Source organism: Perca fluviatilis, chromosome 21 (assembly GCF_010015445.1).
Source record: "Perca fluviatilis chromosome 21, GENO_Pfluv_1.0, whole genome shotgun sequence".
NCBI classification, from domain to species: Eukaryota; Metazoa; Chordata; class Actinopteri; order Perciformes; family Percidae; genus Perca; species Perca fluviatilis.
In genome coordinates, this window is record NC_053132.1 from 20,244,564 (window position 1) to 20,267,741 (window position 23,178).

The 23,178-nt window shown below is 38.1% G+C and overlaps 2 protein-coding genes and 7 non-coding genes across 9 annotated transcripts; 1 reads left to right on the top strand and 8 right to left on the bottom strand.

The window, feature by feature from the left end:
• The first annotated feature begins 1,204 nt into the window (after positions 1-1,204).
• Positions 1,205-2,582, top strand: LOC120551738 (hemoglobin subunit beta-1-like). The gene is made up of 3 exons (XM_039789276.1): positions 1,205-1,389; positions 1,991-2,213; positions 2,356-2,582. The coding sequence occupies exons 1-3, from the start codon at positions 1,298-1,300 to the stop codon at positions 2,482-2,484; spliced, it is 444 nt and encodes a 147-aa protein (XP_039645210.1). The 5' UTR covers positions 1,205-1,297; the 3' UTR covers positions 2,485-2,582.
• Positions 2,583-4,016: 1,434 nt separating this feature from the next.
• Positions 4,017-10,834, bottom strand: zgc:163057 (uncharacterized protein LOC563335 homolog). Its single transcript, XM_039789352.1, has 3 exons — positions 10,503-10,834; positions 8,002-8,206; positions 4,017-4,937 (listed from the first exon to the last, which is right to left on the bottom strand). The coding sequence occupies exons 1-3, from the start codon at positions 10,592-10,594 to the stop codon at positions 4,809-4,811; spliced, it is 426 nt and encodes a 141-aa protein (XP_039645286.1). The 5' UTR covers positions 10,595-10,834; the 3' UTR covers positions 4,017-4,808.
• Positions 10,835-12,279: 1,445 nt separating this feature from the next.
• Positions 12,280-12,373, bottom strand: trnai-uau. The gene is made up of 2 exons: positions 12,336-12,373; positions 12,280-12,315 (listed from the first exon to the last, which is right to left on the bottom strand). It is a non-coding gene; the product is annotated as a tRNA-Ile (tRNA).
• An 843-nt stretch (positions 12,374-13,216) lies between these two features.
• On the bottom strand, positions 13,217-13,310 carry trnai-uau. The gene is made up of 2 exons: positions 13,273-13,310; positions 13,217-13,252 (listed from the first exon to the last, which is right to left on the bottom strand). It is a non-coding gene; the product is annotated as a tRNA-Ile (tRNA).
• Positions 13,311-16,218: 2,908 nt separating this feature from the next.
• trnai-uau lies at positions 16,219-16,312 on the bottom strand. The gene is made up of 2 exons: positions 16,275-16,312; positions 16,219-16,254 (listed from the first exon to the last, which is right to left on the bottom strand). It is a non-coding gene; the product is annotated as a tRNA-Ile (tRNA).
• Positions 16,313-17,445: 1,133 nt separating this feature from the next.
• Positions 17,446-17,539, bottom strand: trnai-uau. Its single transcript has 2 exons — positions 17,502-17,539; positions 17,446-17,481 (listed from the first exon to the last, which is right to left on the bottom strand). It is a non-coding gene; the product is annotated as a tRNA-Ile (tRNA).
• Positions 17,540-18,656: 1,117 nt separating this feature from the next.
• Positions 18,657-18,750, bottom strand: trnai-uau. The gene is made up of 2 exons: positions 18,713-18,750; positions 18,657-18,692 (listed from the first exon to the last, which is right to left on the bottom strand). It is a non-coding gene; the product is annotated as a tRNA-Ile (tRNA).
• Positions 18,751-20,777: 2,027 nt separating this feature from the next.
• trnai-uau lies at positions 20,778-20,871 on the bottom strand. The gene is made up of 2 exons: positions 20,834-20,871; positions 20,778-20,813 (listed from the first exon to the last, which is right to left on the bottom strand). It is a non-coding gene; the product is annotated as a tRNA-Ile (tRNA).
• A 1,132-nt stretch (positions 20,872-22,003) lies between these two features.
• trnai-uau lies at positions 22,004-22,097 on the bottom strand. The gene is made up of 2 exons: positions 22,060-22,097; positions 22,004-22,039 (listed from the first exon to the last, which is right to left on the bottom strand). It is a non-coding gene; the product is annotated as a tRNA-Ile (tRNA).
• Between the last annotated feature and the right edge of the window lie 1,081 nt (positions 22,098-23,178).

The following is a 23,178-nucleotide window of genomic DNA, read 5'->3' on the forward strand; positions in this document are numbered from 1 at the left end:
ATATATATATATATATATATATATATATATAAAACTACTAAAGCTTTATTTAGCCTAATAAGTCATTTTAAGCCAAAATGGGGGTCAACCTAGGCCAAATTATATACACTTATATATATATATATAATTACTATATATAACTATCAACTTACCATTTTTGAATGATGGTTTTTATAAAGTGTTACCTTTAGCGGTGTATTATTGCACACATCATAGCATTTAATATATCAAGTATTTCTTAATATTACCAAATGATTTGTAAACCTTTAAGACATCGTTTGTAAGCCTTCAACAAACATGATTTGATTGGCTATTGAAGTTGCGACGGATGATGATAATAATGTTATTAATGTTATACTTAAAGCTTTATAAACCACGTATTAATCCATAACTAATGTGCATAAGCACGAGTATAGGCTATATCTAAATGTATTAACAAACTATTTGCAACGAAGTATTATAAATCATCATTTCAGTGTTTGTTAACATTAGAATAGCTTTCAACTAAAATATCAACTTACCATGTATTAATGATGGGTGGTACCAGTTAATAAGCAGTTAGGGATTGTGCTGAAAACAAGGCCCAACGTCAAAGCAGTGGAAATCATTTCACACCTTCATTTTATTTAAATAGAATTTATTTTGGGGCATTTAGGCACTTATTTTGTGACAGCTTGGACAAACAAGTGGAGAGAGAATGACATGCAGCAAGGTGCTGCGTCGAGGACCAAGCCTCTTCCACAAGACCACCCAGGCACCCTGAAACCTATCATTTCATAAGAGATTCCAGTTTGGCGTTACAGCAAGGAAACAATGACATTGTGCTTACTTGCATTATATTTCCTTTCCCAGTCATCCATTCCTTTCACATTCACATCTCTATGAAAGTGGAGGCTGAAAACAAATTTCTCATATTGACTTCTTTTATCCGAGCCTGAAAAATCGACTTCAATCTTTGTAAATATGTTAATAGGCTGCGCCAATTTGGCACTGGTCAGTACTGTATGTGGGGTGACGGTTAGGGTGACGCGCGAGGTGGGCGCAGGACAGGCTGAAGTGACGTGCATGTGAGGGTCAGCTACAGGCTGCAGCCGGATCCTTGTCCAACTTTCTAGAAACACCTGGACGAGTTTGCAGCTTATCTGAAACTCTCATCTCCAGCCTATCACAGCCGGGGGAGCGGGTGGGGGAGCTTTGGCTTAAATAAACGCGGGTCGAGCCGGAGTAGTAGCCAGAAAACGATTCAGCTTTTTTTTCTTCTGTAAAGCCAGGACACAAATTAAAAAAAAGAGCCACCATGGTTAAGTGGAGTGATGAGGAGCGCAAAGTCATCAGCACCATCTTTTCCAACCTGGACTATGATGACATCGGCCCCAAGGCTCTGCGCAGGTAGGCTACAGGAAGAGAGAGAGAAAAAAACTAAAACCCAACTGCTCTGAATTGTAAAGTTAAGCCCTCTAAAAAGCCGAGTTGTGGCGCAGCTACAGAAGGGCAAACATGAAAAAGCTTTAGGTTGCATTTAATGACGCGCTCAGAATCTTTCTCAAACTGGACGAGATAGATGGACAAGGGCAAAACAGTAACTAATCATTAACTACCTATTTTTTGTGTACCTTATTGTAAAGTGTTACCAGGGCAAGTTTGTGACTAGTAATGTTCCCACCTTTCATGCTATTTTTGAGGAATAGTACAAATGTATGTGTCGCTTAAGTTATTTAAAAAAAAAAAAAAGGTAATTATAATGGCTTTAACTGACCCCACACACTTCTTATTTTAGACATGTCTGTATGTGTTTAAATCACTTTGATCTGATGAACTTCAATGTATGTAACGGTGTTTGTTCTTGCCTGTTTGGTTGTGTTTTACATGCTGACGTGGACCCGTGTGTCTGAAATAAAGTTGAATTAAATGAAGTAGAAAAAAAAAAAAGTGTTCTAGTTAATCCAACAGAATCCTTCCGGTCTTACCCTACCTGTCTCTCCCCCTGCAGGTGTCTGATCGTTTACCCATGGACCCAGAGGCACTTCAGCACCTTCGGTGACCTCACCACCCCCGCTGCCATCATGAAAAACGAAAAAGCGGCAGCCCACGGCATCAAGGTGCTGCACGGTCTGGACCGGGCTCTGAAGAACATGGACAACATCAAGGCCACTTATGCCGAGCTGAGCATCCTGCACTCGGAGAAGCTGCACGTGGACCCCGACAACTTCAAGGTACACACACACACACACACACACACACACACACACACACACACACACACACACACACACACACACACACACACACACACACACACACACACACACACACACTAAGGACTTTGACTTTACTGACTGTTTTCCCTTCGTATAGCTGCTGGCTGACTGCCTGACCATTACCATCGCCGCCAAAATGGGAGATTGCTTCACAGCGGCAACGCAGGTCATCTTCCAGAAGTTCCTGTGCGTGGTGGTGTCCGCTCTGGGAAAGCAGTACCACTAAACCCAGCAGCTTCCGTATATCTGGATACCATGAAGGAGATCTGACGTCTGTTCACCCGTCTCCTCAATAAAGAAATAAAGTCAAACTGAAGAAAAGTCTATTTTTTCTTTTCTTTCTTTTTCTCGTGCGTGCGTAATTACACACAAGCCTATTTTTTTTATATTTCCGATGGAATATGTGTTTGGCAGTCCTGCGTCTGATATCCTTGTTAATATTTGGAAAACGGACTGCAGTAGCCTAGCCTGTAATTAACACGTTATACATTATAAAATAAAGTATCTTTCTTGCAATTATGCTTATGACTCTACATTATTTTACTTGTGCCAACCAGTCCAGCCATTTTTGTCAGATAAAATATAGCCTATAAACTTAGTTTTCCACTTGCCAAAAAGTGATTGCAGCTCCCACCTTATTACTGAAAGTTTCGTTCTTGCTTTCATTCATGAGGGTTATATTTAACACATTTTTAGCCCAGCAAATCATGTTTACCTTCTGAAAAATCTTTAAATGGCCAATATAACTAGTAACATTATAGTTTTTGACTTGGCAAAAGGTGATTGAGGCCTCTCCTTATTGACTGAAAGGAATTTTTCTGTCTCAAAATGATATGATTTCATTCATGAGGGTTATATTTGACAGATTATACCTCACTAAATCATGTTGACTACTAAAATGGTTTTTCGACTTATATTGCAGGCATGTTTACAAGTTGGGTGGATCTCTTAGATCTGCAGGGAGTGGTCAGTTAGTGACCACAGTTAGTCCACTGCTGGAATCATGAGCACCCCTGGAACTACATGGCCCAACTGTAGCCATTTTAAACACTAAGCTAAAGACTGTTCTCTTTTTCCACAGCTTTTAATTAGTCACCTTTTTTGTTTATAGTATTTTTATTTATTAGGTTTTAAACCTTTTGTAAAAATGTGTCTGTTTTTTCATTTATCCAGTGCCTGAATTGGACCACAACAGGTGCTAGTACCCTGATTCAGCAGTTCCATGGCATGATCATTGCAGTGTCTTGGATATATTTATATTCATACGTATGTCTTGTAAGGATGCCTGATTCGACCAATCTCACAGTCTAATCGTTGCAGTGTCTGAAAATGTGGCTATGACACAAAGGATCGATCTATTCAGGCTATACAGGGGTGCTGAATGTCTGATGTTCTCCCAGTAAATCATGATATATTTAGCATAAAAATCAGCCTATTAATAACAATTAGAAATAAGGGGACTCATGTGATCAAAAAGTGTGACAGAAGTGCCGGTTCTCAGTACTGGTGAGTACTGGCCCAATGTAAAGCACTTTGAATGACCTCTGTGAATGATAAGATGCTACCTTATCATTGCCTATAGAGCTGTAGTAGTCAAATCTGAGACACATAACACTGGTTTATGTGGTTTCTAATCCTCTTGTGATAACTCAATAATTCTAGTAACACTAAGAAATAACATACTAAAGTTATTAAGAGTATGGTACTTTTTAGAGGGCATCGCCGCATACTGTTTATTTCAGCACCACAGACAGCTACTAATGTATTACACGTTTATTTCAGCAGTAGGGATAGCTCTATGAAAATGTACACAAATACGATAACCGTCAATTTTTATACTATGGTATACATGAAACCAGTATACCATTGCAACCCTAAAAAGATGTAGATATGCCGTTACTGTGCCTCACACATTTCCACAGTGACTTCTTGCATCGCAGCTTTCCTATTGTTTCAAGTTTATACAAATTACTGCTGCTTTATTTAGATTTTCAAAAATTGTCACAATTTTAAAGACAAAAATGGTCAAAAATCCAGCGTTATTACTCAAAAATAATTTTCTAAAACACTGCCCTACACCTAAGGTACACATTCACTATCAGTAAACATACAAAGTTATGTACGTATTAGTTCATCATTGTTGTATTAAGGCCACCCAAATTACAATTATAAATATCAGATCAGATTCCCTGTGTTTCAAGTTGTCATTTTTTTCCATTTAAGATAGTATGGTATACAAATCAACTTGCAGGGATTTCAAATGTCTTTGAGTTGAATTACACACAGCATTGCAATCTAATAATGTATGTTGTGTTTTGAAAATGGTCATAATTACATCATTTGTAATAAATGGGATAACACATGCAAAAACACAGGTTTGGCCCATGGTTGGTCCTTTGTATGGTACAACACAACAGGAAAATTGTTAGTTTCACATTTTTATTATTACAAAATATTGCATTATAATAACTACACATACATAAATAAATACCTCACATTGTATGACATCATAAATGGTTCACATACTTCCTAAAAACCCGTGGCTGGGTCTCATCTGAATTTCTCGGCGAGCACGGCTGCGAAAGCTGACAGGTACTTGTCCATTGCTGCGTGTGCAACTGGTGTGAAGTCGTTGCGCATGTGAGCTGCCAGGGTGACGAGCATACAGTGTGAGAAGAACTGCAGAGAAGATAAAGGATCGTTATTGTTATCAATGCTGATTCCTGTTGGGCCTTTCATTTAAAATAAATAAAATATAAAATTCACGGCAACTTATTCAGATATCAATAAACATGGAGCTAGTTCAAAGTAAAGTCCTTTCAGTCCTTTCACCTGCCTGACTTGCATCAGCAAGGGAGTTTTAGCTTAGGTAGTGGAGCGGTTGCCTACCAATCAGAAGGTTGGGGGTTCAATCCCCTTGCTCTGCAGTCCCATGTCAAAGTGTCCTTGGGCAAGACAGTGAACCTGGGATTGATCCTGATGCTGCGCCATTGGCGTATGAATGTTTATCTGACACCACAGGCCACAGAGTATGAATATGGTGAATGGTGCCTGTAATATGTAAAAGCTCCTTTGAGTAGCGCTATATAAATACAGTCCCCTCACATTTGTTTAAAAACTAAATTAACGTCTTTGTCTTGTTCATCAATGATGATGAATAATTTGAAGTCTGTATTTTTAGAATGTTTTGAGTCATCAATGTTTTATTAGACTAAATAGCAACATTTCATGCATGCATGCAATTCTCGGCAGGGGTGCACGGCACAACACCCCTCCATGCTTCATGTACATCAAATCATATTGGAAATTATGATGAAAATAATACATCCAAGAAAACTCAATGCATTCAGCTTTAAATCTAACATACACATAAAATGATATGCCACATATTTCAAATAATGTGTTAAGAGAGATATGAGATATAAATAGACTCCATATACAAATGTATCACAAAATATATATTTTTTAAATTTTATTTATTATTTGGTTATTTCCACAATATTTTATTTTCCTCAATGTGTGTGACAATATTATATTTTCCATATATGGAAAATATATTTGTGTTGCAGACAGTCTGTGTTAAGCTACTTGGGCTGTTGGGAGAAATATGGCAGCCATGTTGCTCCTGCTGACGTCAGTGGACTCTGATCTGATATGGAGGTGAAATGGTGTCACTTTTGCACCACCCAAAACTCAAAACCATACTGCCATGAAAACCTTGAGAACATTTTAATTAGCAGTGGTGGAGTGTAACTAAGAAAGAAATAAAAAAAAAAAGAATAATTAGTTGCAATTAGGGCTGCAGCTATCGATTATTTTAGTAATCGAGTATTCTACCGATTATTCCATAGATTAATCGTGTAATCGGATAAGAAATACTTAGTAAGAAATACTTAGTAAACAGCAATAGTAAATATTTATTATTGCTGTTTACTAAATAGGAAACCTGTCTTTTATATATATATATATATATATATATATATATATATATATATATATACAAAAGCAGAGCTGTATAGTAATGAAGTAGAACTACTTCACTACTCTACTTAAGTACTAAAAGGCTGTATCTGTACTCTACTGGAGTATTCTTTTTTTCTCCTACTTCCACTTTTACTTGAGTACATATTTTCGATAAATGAAATACTTTTACTCCGATAAATTTTTTATGTGCTGCATGATTACTCGTTACTGTTGTGAATTCCTCACACCACGGAGACTGTGTAGGTTACAGTGTGTGTAGTTACGGTTACGCTAGTTACGTACGCTAATTACGTAACAAATCCCCAAGATCGCGTCTTGTTTCTTTTCATTACAGCGATCGCCCGTTCAGAAGTCAGAGACAATGTAAGTTTGTACTCTTTCTATTTAGCCATTGTTGCAGCAGAGTAATCTATTCCTGAGTTGTTTGAGTCTGCAGTGAGTCCTGAATGTTAACCGTTTGACCCTGTGATGTGAAGCTGCTAGTTTATCTGGATGTTGCTAGCTTGCTAACTTTCCTGTACATCACACTTGTCATCACACATTTGGGGCTTTAATTGTTACTGTGCTGGAGATGATGTTCATTTTACTGACACAGTGTGATAATTGTACATTTTATTTCAGTATTTGTTAATATTTGTTATTTTTAATATAATATAATATATTTCATATTTGTTAATTCCTTTGGCAACAGCCAAAGTGTCCTTTAGGCTAAACATTTGAAATCATATAAACAATATAATATTCAAATTTTTGACTGCTTTCTTTAATAACTAAATAACACAGTACTTGTACTTTTACTTTCAGTACTTGAGTATTACATTTTAAAATAAACTACTTGCAATACTTAAGTACAACAAATGTTGAATACTTTAGTACTTCTACTTAAGTGTAGTGCTTAAAGAGCACTTCAACTTCTACTCAAGTCCCCTTTTTGATCACTGAGAGCACTTGTACTTTTACTCAAGTATGGGTCTCTAGTACTTTATACACGTCTGTACAAAAGACAGGTTTCCTTTTTTAGAAAAAGCAAAAAAAATTTATTGCCAAATTCCAAGACCCTTAAAAAAAAGAAGAGCTGTTCACTAACCAGAGGGTAAATTTGATGGTAAAAAGCTTACAGCAGGGCTATTCAACTACGCTGTTCTGGGGGACACATTTTCAGAAGTCTAATACACAGTGAAGAGAAAGAATAAAGAATGCAGACATCACCGGCATGATGACCTCATTCACGTGCATATTAAGTGGCCATGCTGGGGGGAGGAGCTGGTTTGAAATTTAATTTAATTTAAAAAAGCCCCAAACAACTCTGAATTACAAGTTAAATCCTGTTTTTACATTAAAGCATGAGTAATAGTAATCTAATAATATAATATATGATAGTATATCAGTCACAGGGGCCATTTTTCTGCGAGGCAGAAGACCCGGAAACACTGACCAATCAGAGCAGACTGGGCTTTTTCAGAGGGGGGTTTAAAGAGACAGGCGCTAAAACTGAGCATTTCAGACAGAGGGTGAATGCAGGTATATTCAGACAGACAGTATGAGGAAAACATTTTTAAATATTAAAGTGTGTAAACATGTTCTATTAAAAACCCAAAATGCATATGTACGAATATTCTTTACAATGTATTAGTACTTTAATTTATATACTTCCCCCACCACTGTTAATAAGAAACAACTAATCAGTAACCATTCATTTTTTAAGTCTTATTCTCCTCAGTATGATCCATCAGTAGAACTGATGCTCTTGTAAAGGCACCTTGAAGTTGGTGGGGTCTATCCGGAGTTGGTAAGCGTGCAGGGTTTGCAGAGGACCCAGGGTGACGGCCAGCTGGCTGATGTCTTTGGCTCCCTCTGCGATGGCCAGAACAATCTTCTTTCCGTGAGAGCGCAGGTGAGCGGAGCTGGGGCTGATGTCAAGATGGGAAAAGTATGTCTTGGAACCTGGTTCAGTAGCAAACATCCTGTGGAGGAATTTGGAATTCTTGTCAGTAGTGTTGCAATGGTGCACATTCGTAATTGAAAGACAGGCTACATTCACCCTACTATGTTTTCATTTTTTAAGCGGCGTATTGAGACAAGAACAATCTCTGTCCACTCAAGAGTTTTAGCTACAGTAGCTGAACTAATCTATGTTCATATTAACACGCCTCACAACGCACATCACATGACCATTCGCATACATTGTGCAAGCGCGTGACAGTGGTAACAGGAAGACTGTCCGATGTTACTCAGCGGTTCAAAATCATGGATGTACAACCTGAAAATACAGAAAATACTTTTGGGAAAGAACAACAATGGCGAACAAGTAAGACCAGGGATTTATTTGCTTGGACCAACGACGAGGTGGAACTGTTACTGAAAGGTAGGTAAACCTAGCTAACCAATAAGACTGACTGACGTGCATCGTCATTTCCAAAGGTCTCCATTCATGCCCATCTAAACTACACAGCAAACCAAAACGGGGCAGCTGTGATTCCAAATTTCTCCGTTTTAGGGGCTTTTAGGGATGTGAAGGCATAAATGTGGCAAAAGATATTAATTTTTAAAACAAAACAAATTGTAAATGTAGTCACAGAAAACATTATTGACGATCAGAGTGGGTGAGATATGGAGACTGATATTGGCCACTCCTTTGCTGCCATCATCATCATCATCATCATCATCATCATCATCATCATCATCAGCAGCATCATCATCATCATCATCATCATCATCATCCCTGGTGTGAACACACGGCCCATTCATTCATTCGTTAACTAGGGTGCTTTTGTAGTAAAAAAAGGAAGAAACTGGCAGCGTATTTTGGTTCCAAAAAGCAGCCGAGAGCATCTTTTGTTGCTATAACAACAGCTACTGCTACAGTATCCTAGAGCGCTATGTGGAGCAGTGCTAACGTTAGATAAAACAAAGTGGTGGAGCGGGCTAGAGAAAGAACACAGAGCGAGAGAGCGGTGCTACTAACGTTACATAAAACAAAGCGAGTTCCCTGTACAGGTAGCACCCTTTTCTTTTTGTTATGAAAACGACAGGTCTGGCGTCTCCGCTTGGCATTGGTCGGCTGTCAAAAAAAAGCGCTGGACGTAGGGCATTTTTTTTCAGAAAAGTTGCAAGCTGCAGAAAAAAATGTCGGAGGTGGCGTTTAAAAAAGCACTCACGAATTTTTTTAAAACATGGTTTACTCTATAGGATTATAATGTAAAACAGACACTGGCAGCTTAAAAAAGACACCAAGTGTGAACATAGCCTTAGAGTCATTTCAATTAGCTTGCATCCATGACATCCTATATAGAATTTAAAAGGTAACTAATAGCCACCCAGTAGTTGATAAATCATTTACCAATGTTTTATGGCCATAATGTATACAGTCAATTACTTATTTATAATAATAAAAAATACACCATCAATTCTTCAGGAACACATGTTGATGAAGGGTTTTCACTTTCTAATAAGGCATAAGGAAGGGGCTTAGCTATTCATAAGTGAGTCCAAGTTTTATTTTAAGATTATTTTTTGGGCTTTCCCGCCTTTTTTATTTTTGACAGGACAGCTAGGTGAGAGAGAGGGGGAATACACGCAGGAAATCATCACAGGTCAGATTCAAACCCTGGATTGCATCAAGGCCTCTCTCAGTATATGTGCACCTGCTCTACCAACTGAGCCAACCCAGCCATGTCCAGGTTTTTTTAAACGTTATTGCCATTAATACACATTCACAGGAAATATAGAACAAACAAACACACACACACACACACACGCGCGCGCACACACACACACACACACACACACACACACACACACACACACACACACACACACACACACACACACACACACACACACACACACACACACAGCTGGGCAGTCATGTGTTGCATCATGGAAACATGTTTGACTTTTTGTATCCATAGTCATTCAATAAATAGCCTTGTAATAAAATAATTTTTCTTGCAATCACCAATAAAAATTACAATGCATACCACTGATCTGTAGTAAATGTGTTTAGGTGTTACTTCCAATAAGAACAATAGGGGGCCAAGGGGGAAAGTACGTTTCCAGACATTTCTCTATTTCTTTTTGTAACGTTTTTCCAAAATGTTTGTATTTTCGGACAGTCCCAAAGTATGAGTATGGTCACCGACCATAGCACAGCTTCTCCGTGGGTCTAAGTTGACTGAAGAGATAAGATAAAACATCTCCTTGCAAACCGACGGTTTATAATTCGGAAACGTCTACAGCAACAACAGAATATGGACCTACCTAAGAAGCGCCTCTGCTCCAATATCTTCTGCCACAGGAGTCAGTCTTCCCCATATCTCTGCAATGAGCTCTTTCTCCCTCGTTGAGAGCATCGCAGCCTCTCGAACTGGACGTTAGAGAATTCTTTGTAGTGGAATATCCAGAGTGTGAGATGACTTTACAACATCTTAAAGCCTAAAACCATCTTAACACCACATTAACGCCGTTAACCAAAACGCGCAAAAGGAGAGTAAAAGTAAAAAATTAGGCTACTTCTGTGTGAAGATGACGACGTGTGAAGCTGAAGATGTCCGCGGCCGTGTTGTTTCCCTGCCCGGTGTTATCGGACAGCCGCAGCAGCAGCAGCAGGGTAGGGTGGGGTGGGTGGGGGGGCTCCACGCCACTGCGCTATCTGCTGCTTCACGTGCGTCACGCTGGATGTTTCCACCATAACAAACATTCAGTGGTCGACCACAAAGTGCAGCTGGTCTGGGGTTGCCCGAGGGCAGAGGTAGAAAGTAACTAAGTACATTTACTTAAGTAGGCTACTGCATTGGTTCCCAAAGTGGAGAGTCGGGACCCGGGGTCCTGTTCCAGGGGGGGTCCCCAGAAAGGGGAATCATTTATTTTCACTATAAGGCAAGGCAGCCTTATTGATAAAGCACACTTCAGCAACAAGGCAATTCAAAGCGATTTACATAAAACATGAATGAGCAAACATTCATTAAAGAGAAGCTTTATTAATATAGCTGAAATAGAATAAGACAGCTATAAAATACAAGAATACAATTTTCAGTGCAGTGTAAGAAAGTAACAATCACTTGATTTAAAAAAGGCAGCATCAAAAAGAAAAGTCTATTCCATCCATAAGTGACAGAATGCATGACTATTTTGATCATGGGTATCATCCATAATAAAACATCTAAAAGCAAAGATCCTGTCAGATGGGGCACCCCTGCATAGGACACATTCATGTCAATGGGGGTCCTTAGCCTACCTTTGCCTAAATTTGTCAGTTTAGGGGTCATTGACGTAAACAAGTTTGGGAACCACTGGGCTACTGTACTTAAGTACAATTTTGAGGCTCTTGAGTCTGTTCTTTCCTTTGGGTTCTGGGTAATTGTGATGTAATTTCTCACTATTTTTAATTGATAAATCAATTAATTGAGAAAATAATGAGCAGATTAATCCACAATGGAAATAATCAGTAGCCTAGTAGCAGTCCGATATAAAAAACAAAAATTCTGCTTTTCCATGAATGTATATGTAATGAATGTAATAACCTAATGATATAATATAAAAATAGTATAACAGTCACAGGGGACATTTCTCTGCATTAAGTCATTTTAATTTTAATACTTTGAGTATTTTTCTCTGATTGTACTTATGTACTTTTACTTAAGTAACATTTTAATTGCAGTGGAGTATTGATTTTTTACAGTGTGGTATTAGTAAGTAAAGGATCTGAATACTTCCTCCACCAGTGTCCGATGCTGGCCCTTTCGGGGCCTTCACATTATTCTTATTTTGTTTGTTTATGGGGATTTTAGCAGGTGTAAGTGCTCATCCGCTCCAGAGTTGCTTACACTTAACTAAGTGAATAAGTGAATTGTATTAATGTTTTTATAAATCAATAAATGAAGGAGAGATATTGATTACAACTTTTGTCAACAACATGCACACCTTTTTATAATCAAGGAAGCTGCAGCATGAAGGACCAAGGACTGTAGTAGTTTAAGTTAGCAGTTTAGTTATTCTTACTAACTTTCAAGTCATCCCCTGCATGGTAAAACTGTGCTGCTCCAGGTGAGGCTCGAACTCACAACCTCGGCATCACTCTGCAGGTTACTGTCTTATAAGTACCGCGCACTGACCGATTGCGCCACTGGAGCACATGAAAGTCACTACCAAATTCCTTAGAATCAGACTGATCACTCTGGCCAGACAGGTCAATAAAAAGGCAGGAGAAAGACATTTAGCAGGAGTACAAAAGTACAATTTTGAGGCTCATGAGTCTTTTCTTTCCTTGGGATTCTGGGTAATTGTGATGTCATTTCTCACTATTTTTAATTGATAAATCAATTAATTGAGAAAATAATGAGCAGATTAATCCACAATGGAAATAATCAGTAGCCTAGTAGCAGTCCGATATAAAAAACAAAAATCCTGCTTTTCCATGAATGTATATGTAATGAATGTAATAACCTAATGATATAATATAAAAAATAGTATAACAGTCACAGGGGACATTTCTCTGCATTAAGTCATTTTAATTTTAATACTTTGAGTATTTTTCTCTGATTGTACTTATGTACTTTTACTTAAGTAACATTTTAATTGCAGTGGAGTATTGATTTTTTACAGTGTGGTATTAGTAAGTAAAGGATCTGAATACTTCCTCCACCAGTGTCCGATGCTGGCCCGTCTTCGGGGCCGCCTCTACATTATTCTTATTTTGTTTGTTTATGGGGATTTTAGCAGGTGTAGGTGCTCATCTGCTCCAGAGTTGCTTACACTTAACTAAGTGAATAAGTGAATTGTATTAATGTTTTTATAAATCAATAAATGAAGGCTAGCTATTGATTACAACTTTTGTCAACAACATGCACACCTTTTTATAATCAAGGAAGCTGCAGCATGAAGGACCAAGGACTGTAGTAGTTTAAGTTAGCTTAGTAAGCAGTTTAGTTATTTTTACTAACTTTCAAGTCATCCCCTGCATTGTAAAACTGTGCTGCTCCAGGTGAGGATCGAACTCACAACCTCGGCATCACTCTGCAGGTTACTGTCTTATAAGTACCGCGCGCTGACCGATTGCGCCACTGGAGCACATAAAGGTCACTCCCAAATTCCTTAGAAATCAGACTGATTACTCTGGCCAGACAGGTCAATAAAAAGGCAGGAGAAAGACATTTAGCAGGAGTAAAAAAAACTGGTCCAGCAGGTCAACCAGTAAGCTGACCAGTTCGACCACAGTTGGTGAGTGTCTCTCCACAGTCGTTGCTCCCGCTCGGGCAAAAAACATAGAAAACTATGGGGGCCTGGTTAGCTCAGTTGGTAGAGCAGCGGCTCATATATAGAGGTTGCTGTCAGATGGGGGACCCTGCATAGGACACATTCATGTCAGTGGGAGTCCTTTACCTACATTTGTCAGTTTAGGGGTCTTTGACGTAAAAAAAAAAGTTTGGGAACCAATGGGCTTCTCTACTTAAGTACAATTTTGAGGCTCATGAGTCTTTTCTTTCCTTGGGATTCTGGGTAATTGTGATGTAATTTCTCACTATTTTTAATTGATAAATCAATTAATTGAGAAAATAATGAGCAGATTAATCCACAATGGAAATAATCAGTTGCCTAGTAGCAGTCCGATATAAAAAACAAAAATCCTGCTTTTCCATGAATGTCTATGTAATGAATGTAATAACCTAATGATATAATATAAAAATAGTATAACAGTCACAGGGGACATTTCTCTGCATTAAGTCATTTTAATTTTAATACTTTGAGTATTTTTCTCTGATTGTACTTATGTACTTTTACTTAAGTAACATTTTAATTGCAGTGGAGTATTGATTTTTTACAGTGTGGTATTAGTAAGTAAAGGATCTGAATACTTCCTCCACCAGTGTCCGATGCTGGCCCTTTCAGGGCCTTCACATTATTCTTATTTTGTTTGTTTATGGGGATTTTAGCAGGTGTAGGTGCTCATCCGCTCCAGAGTTGCTTACACTTAACTAAGTGAATAAGTGAATTGTATTAATGTTTTTATAAATCAATAAATGAAGGCTAGCTATTGATTACAACTTTTGTCAACAACATGCACACCTTTTTATAATCAAGGAAGCTGCAGCATGAAGGACCAAGGACTGTAGTAGTTTAAGTTAGCAGTTTAGTTATTCTTACTAACTTTCAAGTCATCCCCTGCATGGTAAAACTCTGCTGCTCCAGGTGAGGCTCGAACTCACAACCTCGGCATCACTCTGCAGGTTACATTGCGCCACTGGAGCACATGAAGGTCACTACCAAATTCCTTAGAATCAGACTGATCACTCTGGCCAGACAGGTCAATAAAAAGGCAGGAGAAAGACATTTAGCAGGAGTACAAAAGTACAATTTTGAGGCTCATGAGTCTTTTCTTTCCTTGGGATTCTGGGTAATTGTGATGTCATTTCTCACTATTTTTAATTGATAAATCAATTAATTGAGAAAATAATGAGCAGATTAATCCACAATGGAAATAATCAGTAGCCTAGTAGCAGTCCGATATAAAAAACAAAAATCCTGCTTTTCCATGAATGTATATGTAATGAATGTAATAACCTAATGATATAATATAAAAATAGTATAACAGTCACAGGGGACATTTCTCTGCATTAAGTCATTTTAATTTTAATACTTTGAGTATTTTTCTCTGATTGTACTTATGTACTTTTACTTAAGTAACATTTTAATTGCAGTGGAGTATTGATTTTTTACAGTGTGGTATTAGTAAGTAAAGGATCTGAATACTTCCTCCACCAGTGTCCGATGCTGGCCCTTTCAGGGCCTTCACATTATTCTTATTTTGTTTGTTTATGGGGATTTTAGCAGGTGTAGGTGCTCATCCGCTCCAGAGTTGCTTACACTTAACTAAGTGAATAAGTGAATTGTATTAATGTTTTTATAAATCAATAAATGAAGGCTAGCTATTGATTACAACTTTTGTCAACAACATGCACACCTTTTATAATCAAGGAAGCTGCAGCATGAAGGACCAAGGACTGTAGTAGTTTAAGTTAGCAGTTTAGTTATTCTTACTAACTTTCAAGTCAACCCCTGCATGGTAAAACTCTGCTGGCCAGGTGAGGCTCGAACTCACAACCTCGGCATCACTCTGCAGGTTACATTGCGCACTGGAGCACATGAAGGTCACTACCAAATTCCTTAGAATCAGACTGATCACTCTGGCCCAGACAGGTCAATAAAAAGGCAGGAGAAAGACATTTAGCAGGAGTACAAAAGTACAATTTTGAGGCTCATGAGTCTTTTCTTTCCTTGGGATTCTGGGTAATTGTGATGTCATTTCTCACTATTTTTAATTGATAAATCAATTAATTGAGAAAATAATGAGCAGATTAATCCACAATGGAAATAATCAGTAGCCTAGTAGCAGTCCGATATAAAAAACAAAAATCCTGCTTTTCCATGAATGTATATGTAATGAATGTAATAACCTAATGATATAATATAAAAATAGTATAACAGTCACAGGGGACATTTCTCTGCATTAAGTCATTTTAATTTTAATACTTTGAGTATTTTTCTCTGATTGTACTTATGTACTTTTACTTAAGTAACATTTTAATTGCAGTGGAGTATTGATTTTTTACAGTGTGGTATTAGTAAGTAAAGGATCTGAATACTTCCTCCACCAGTGTCCGATGCTGGCCCTTTCAGGGCCTTCACATTATTCTTATTTTGTTTGTTTATGGGGATTTTAGCAGGTGTAGGTGCTCATCTGCTCCAGAGTTGCTTACACTTAACTAAGTGAATAAGTGAATTGTATTAATGTTTTTATAAATCAATAAATGAAGGCTAGCTATTGATTACAACTTTTGTCAACAACATGCACACCTTTTTATAATCAAGGAAGCTGCAGCATGAAGGACCAAGGACTGTAGTAGTTTAAGTTACCTTAGTTAGCAGTTTAGTTATTCTTACTAACTTTCAAGTCATCCCCTGCATGGTAAAACTGTGCTGCTCCAGGTGAGGCTCGAACTCACAACCTCGGCATCACTCTGCAGGTTACTGTCTTATAAGTACCGCGCGCTGACCGATTGCGCCACTGGAGCACATAAAGGTCGCTCCCAAATTCCTTAGAAATCAGACTGATTACTCTGGCCAGACAGGTCAATAAAAAGGCAGGAGAAAGACATTTAGCAGGAGTAAAAAAAACTGGTCCAGCAGGTCAACCAGTGAGCTGACCAGTTCGACCACAGTTGGTGAGTGTCTCTCCACAGTCGTTGCTCCCGCTCGGGCAAAAAACATGGAAACCTATGGGGGCCTGGTTAGCTCAGTTGGTAGAGCAGCGGCTCATATATAGAGGTTGCTGTCAGATGGGGGACCCTGCATATGACACATTCATTTCAGTGGGGGTCCTTTACCTACCTTTGCCTAAATTTGTCAGTTTAGGGGTCTTTGACGTAAAAAAAAAAGTTTGGGAACCAATGGGCTTCTCTACTTAAGTACAATTTTGAGGCTCATTAGTCTTTTCTTTCCTTGGGATTCGGGGTAATTGTGATGTAATTTCTCACTATTTTTAATTGATAAATCAATTAATTGAGAAAATAATGAGCAGATTAATCCACAATGGAAATAATCAGTTGCCTAGTAGCAGTCCGATATAAAAAACAAGAATCCTGCTTTTCCATGAATGTATATGTAATGAATGTAATAACCTAATGATATAATATAAAAATAGTATAACAGTCACAGGGGACATTTCTCTGCATTAAGTCATTTTAATTTTAATACTTTGAGTATTTTTCTCTGATTGTACTTATGTACTTTTACTTAAGTAACATTTTAATTGCAGTGGAGTATTGATTTTTTACAGTGTGGTATTAGTAAGTAAAGGATCTGAATACTTCCTCCACCAGTGCTATCCGATGCTGGCCCTTTCAGGGCCTTCACATTATTCTTATTTTGTTTGTTTATCGGGATTTTAGCAGGTGTAGGTGCTCATCCACTCCAGAGTTGCTTACACTTAACTAAGTGAATAAGTGAATTGTATTAATGTTTTTATAAATCAATAAATGAAGGCTAGCTATTGATTACAACTTTTGTCAACAACATGCACACCTTTTTATAATCAAGGAAGCTGCAGCATGAAGGACCAAGGACTGTAGTAGTTTAAGTTAGCTTAGTTAGCAGTTTAGTTATTTTTACTAACTTTCAACTCATCCCCTGCATTGTAAAACTGTGCTGCTCCAGGTGAGGATCGAACTCACAACCTCGGCATTACTCTGCAGGTTACTGTCTTATAAGTACCGCGCGCTGACCGATTGCGCCACTGGAGTACATAAAGGTCACTACCAAATTCCTGGCAAATCAGACTGATTACTCTGGCCAGACAGGTCAATAAAAAGGCAGGAGAAAGACATTTAGCAGGAGTAAAAAAAACTGGTCCAGCAGGTCAACCAGTAAGCTGACCAGTTCGACCACAGTTGGTGAGTGTCTCTCCACAGTCGTTGCTCCCGCTCGGGCAAAAAACATGGAAACCTATGGGGGCCCGGTTAGCTCAGTTGGTAGAGCAGCGGCTCATATATAGAGGTTGCTGTCAGATGGGGGACCCTGCATAGGACACATTCATGTCAGTGGGGGTCCTTTACCTACCTTTGCCTAAATTTGTCAGTTTAGGGGTCTTTGACGTAAAAAAAAAAGTTTGGGAACCAATGGGCTTCTCTACTTAAGTACAATTTTGAGGCTCATGAGTCTTTTCTTTCCTTGGGATTCTGGGTAATTGTGATGTCATTTCTCACTATTTTTAATTGATAAATCAATTAATTGAGAAAAATAATGAGCAGATTAATCCACAATGGAAATAATCAGTTGCCTAGTAGCAGTCCGATAAAAAACAAAAATCCTGCTTTTCCATGAATGTATATGTAATGAATGTAATAACCTAATGATATAATATAAAAATAGTATAACAGTCACAGGGGACATTTCTCTGCATTAAGTCATTTTAATTTTAATACTTTGAGAATTTTTCTCTGATTGTACTTATGTACTTTTACTTAAGTAACATTTTAATTGCAGTGGAGTATTGATTTTTTACAGTGTGGTATTAGTAAGTAAAGGATCTGAATACTTCCTCCACCAGTTCGATGCGTGGCCCTTTCAGGGCCTTCACATTATTCTTATTTTGTTTGTTTATGGGGATTTTTAGCAGGTGTAGGTGCTCATCCGCTCCAGAGTTGCTTACACTTAACTAAGTGAATAAGTGAATTGTATTAATGTTTTTATAAATCAATAAATGAAGGCTAGCTATTGATTACAACTTTTGTCAACAACATGCACACCTTTTTATAATCAAGGAAGCTGCAGCATGAAGGACCAAGGACTGTAGTAGTTTAAGTTAGCTTAGTTATTTTTACTAACTATCAAGTCATCACCTGCATTGTAAAACTGTGCTGCTCCAGGTGAGGATCGAACTCACAACCTCGGCATCACTCTGCAGGTTACTGTCTTATAAGTACCGCGCGCTGACCGATTGCGCCACTGGAGCACATAAAGGTCACTACCAAATTCCTGGCAAATCAGACTGATTACTCTGGCCAGACAGGTCAATAAAAAGGCAGGAGAAAGACATTTAGCAGGAGTAAAAAAAACTGGTCCAGCAGGTCAACCAGTGAGCTGACCAGTTCGACCACAGTTGGTGAGTGTCTCTCCACAGTCGTTGCTCCCGCTCGGGCAAAAAACATGGAAACCTATGGGGGCCTGGTTAGCTCAGTTGGTAGAGCAGCGGCTCATATATAGAGGTTGCTGTCAGATGGGGGACCCTGCATAGGACACATTCATGTCAGTGGGGGTCCTTTACCTACCTTTGCCTAAATTTGTCAGTTTAGGGGTCTTTGACGTAAAAAAAAAAGTTTGGGAACCAATGGGCTTCTCTACTTAAGTACAATTTTGAGGCTCATGAGTCTTTTCTTTCCTTGGGATTCTGGGTAATTGTGATGTAATTTCTCACTATTTTTATTGATAAATCAATTATTGAGAAAATAATGAGCAGATTAATCCACAATGGAAATAATCAGTTGCCTAGTAGCAGTCCGATATAAAAAACAAAAATCCTGCTTTTCCATGAATGTATATGTAATGAATGTAATAACCTAATGATATAATATAAAAATAGTATAACAGTCACAGGGGACATTTCTCTGCATTAAGTCATTTTAATTTTAATACTTTGAGTATTTTTCTCTGATTGTACTTATGTACTTTTACTTAAGTAACATTTTAATTGCAGTGGAGTATTGATTTTTTACAGTGTGGTATTAGTAAGTAAAGGATCTGAATACTTCCTCCACCAGTGCTATCCGATGCTGGCCCTTTCAGGGCCTTCACATTATTCTTATTTTGTTTGTTTATCGGGATTTTAGCAGGTGTAGGTGCTCATCCACTCCAGAGTTGCTTACACTTAACTAAGTGAATAAGTGAATTGTATTAATGTTTTTATAAATCAATAAATGAAGGCTAGCTATTGATTACAACTTTTGTCAAGAACATGCACACCTTTTTATAATCAAGGAAGCTGCAGCATGAAGGACCAAGGACTGTAGTAGTTTAAGTTAGCAGTTTAGTTATTCTTACTAACTTTCAAGTCATCCCCTGCATGGTAAAACTCTGCTGCTCCAGGTGAGGCTCGAACTCACAACCTCGGCATCACTCTGCAGGTTACATTGCGCCACTGGAGCACATGAAGGTTACTACCAAATTCCTTAGAATCAGACTGATCACTCTGGCCAGACAGGTCAATAAAAAGGCAGGAGAAAGACATTTAGCAGGAGTACAAAAGTACAATTTTGAGGCTCATGAGTCTTTACTTTCCTTGGGATTCTGGGTAATTGTGATGTCATTTCTCACTATTTTTAATTGATAAATCAATTAATTGAGAAAATAATGAGCAGATTAATCCACAATGGAAATAATCAGTAGCCTAGTAGCAGTCCGATATAAAAAACAAAAATCCTGCTTTTCCATGAATGTATATGTAATGAATGTAATAACCTAATGATATAATATAAAAAATAGTATAACAGTCACAGGGGACATTTCTCTGCATTAAGTCATTTTAATTTTAATACTTTGAGTATTTTTCTCTGATTGTACTTATGTACTTTTACTTAAGTAACATTTTAATTGCAGTGGAGTATTGATTTTTTACAGTGTGGTATTAGTAAGTAAAGGATCTGAATACTTCCTCCACCAGTGTCCGATGCTGGCCCTTTCAGGGCCTTCACATTATTCTTATTTTGTTTGTTTATGGGGATTTTAGCAGGTGTAGGTGCTCATCTGCTCCAGAGTTGCTTACACTTAACTAAGTGAATAAGTGAATTGTATTAATGTTTTTATAAATCAATAAATGAAGGCTAGCTATTGATTACAACTTTTGTCAACAACATGCACACCTTTTTATAATCAAGGAAGCTGCAGCATGAAGGACCAAGGACTGTAGTAGTTTAAGTTACCTTAGTTAGCAGTTTAGTTATTCTTACTAACTTTCAAGTCATCCCCTGCATGGTAAAACTGTGCTGCTCCAGGTGAGGCTCGAACTCACAACCTCGGCATCACTCTGCAGGTTACTGTCTTATAAGTACCGCGCGCTGACCGATTGCGCCACTGGAGCACATAAAGGTCGCTCCCAAATTCCTTAGAAATCAGACTGATTACTCTGGCCAGACAGGTCAATAAAAAGGCAGGAGAAAGACATTTAGCAGGAGTAAAAAAAACTGGTCCAGCAGGTCAACCAGTGAGCTGACCAGTTCGACCACAGTTGGTGAGTGTCTCTCCACAGTCGTTGCTCCCGCTCGGGCAAAAACATGGAAAACCTATGGGGGCCTGGTTAGCTCAGTTGGTAGAGCAGCGGCTCATATATAGAGGTTGCTGTCAGATGGGGGACCCTGCATAGGACACATTCATGTCAGTGGGGGTCCTTTACCTACCTTTGCCTAAATTTGTCAGTTTAGGGGTCTTTGACGTAAAAAAGAAGTTTGGGAACCAATGGGCTTCTACTATAAAGTACAATTTTGAGGCTCATTAGTCTTTTCTTTCCTTGGGATTCGGGGTAATTGTGATGTAATTTCTCACTATTTTTAATTGATAAATCAATTAATTGAGAAAATAATGAGCAGATTAATCCACAATGGAAATAATCAGTTGCCTAGTAGCAGTCCGATATAAAAAACAAAAATCCTGCTTTTCCATGAATGTATATGTAATGAATGTAATAACCTAATGATATAATATAAAAATAGTATAACAGTCACAGGGGACATTTCTCTGCATTAAGTCATTTTAATTTTAATACTTTGAGTATTTTTCTCTGATTGTACTTATGTACTTTTACTTAAGTAACATTTTAATTGCAGTGGAGTATTGATTTTTTACAGTGTGGTATTAGTAAGTAAAGGATCTGAATACTTCCTCCACCAGTGCTATCCGATGCTGGCCCTTTCAGGGCCTTCACATTATTCTTATTTTGTTTGTTTATCGGGATTTTAACAGGTGTAGGTGCTCATCCACTCCAGAGTTGCTTACACTTAACTAAGTGAATAAGTGAATTGTATTAATGTTTTTATAAATCAATAAATGAAGGCTAGCTATTGATTACAACTTTTGTCAACAACATGCACACCTTTTTATAATCAAGGAAGCTGCAGCATGAAGGACCAAGGACTGTAGTAGTTTAAGTTAGCTTAGTTAGCAGTTTAGTTATTTTTACTAACTTTCAACTCATCCCCTGCATTGTAAAACTGTGCTGCTCCAGGTGAGGATCGAACTCACAACCTCGGCATCACTCTGCAGGTTACTGTCTTATAAGTACCGCGCGCTGACCGATTGCGCCACTGGAGCACATAAAGGTCACTACCAAATTCCTGGCAAATCAGACTGATTACTCTGGCCAGACAGGTCAATAAAAAGGCAGGAGAAAGACATTTAGCAGGAGTAAAAAAAACTGGTCCAGCAGGTCAACCAGTAAGCTGACCAGTTCGACCACAGTTGGTGAGTGTCTCTCCACAGTCGTTGCTCCCGCTCGGGCAAAAAACATGGAAACCTATGGGGGCCCGGTTAGCTCAGTTGGTAGAGCAGCAGCTCATATATAGAGGTTGCTGTCAGATGGGGGACCCTGCATAGGACACATTCATGTCAGTGGGGGTCCTTTACCTACCTTTGCCTAAATTTGTCAGTTTAGGGGTCTTTGACGTAAAAAAAAAAGTTTGGGAACCAATGGGCTTCTCTACTTAAGTACAATTTTGAGGCTCATGAGTCTTTTCTTTCCTTGGGATTCTGGGTAATTGTGATGTCATTTCTCACTATTTTTAATTGATAAATCAATTAATTGAGAAAATAATGAGCAGATTAATCCACAATGGAAATAATCAGTTGCCTAGTAGCAGTCCGATATAAAAAACAAAAATCCTGCTTTTCCATGAATGTATATGTAATGAATGTAATAACCTAATGATATAATATAAAAATAGTATAACAGTCACAGGGGACATTTCTCTGCATTAAGTCATTTTAATTTTAATACTTAAGAGAATTTTTCTCTGATTGTACTTATGTACTTTTACTTAAGTAACATTTTAATTGCAGTGGAGTATTGATTTTTTACAGTGTGGTATTAGTAAGTAAAGGATCTGAATACTTCCTCCACCAGTGTCCGATGCTGGCCCTTTCAGGGCCTTCACATTATTCTTATTTTGTTTGTTTATGGGGATTTTAGCAGGTGTAGGTGCTCATCCGCTCCAGAGTTGCTTACACTTAACTAAGTGAATAAGTGAATTGTATTAATGTTTTTATAAATCAATAAATGAAGGCTAGCTATTGATTACAACTTTTGTCAACAACATGCACACCTTTTTATAATCAAGGAAGCTGCAGCATGAAGGACCAAGGACTGTAGTAGTTTAAGTTAGCTTAGTTAGCAGTT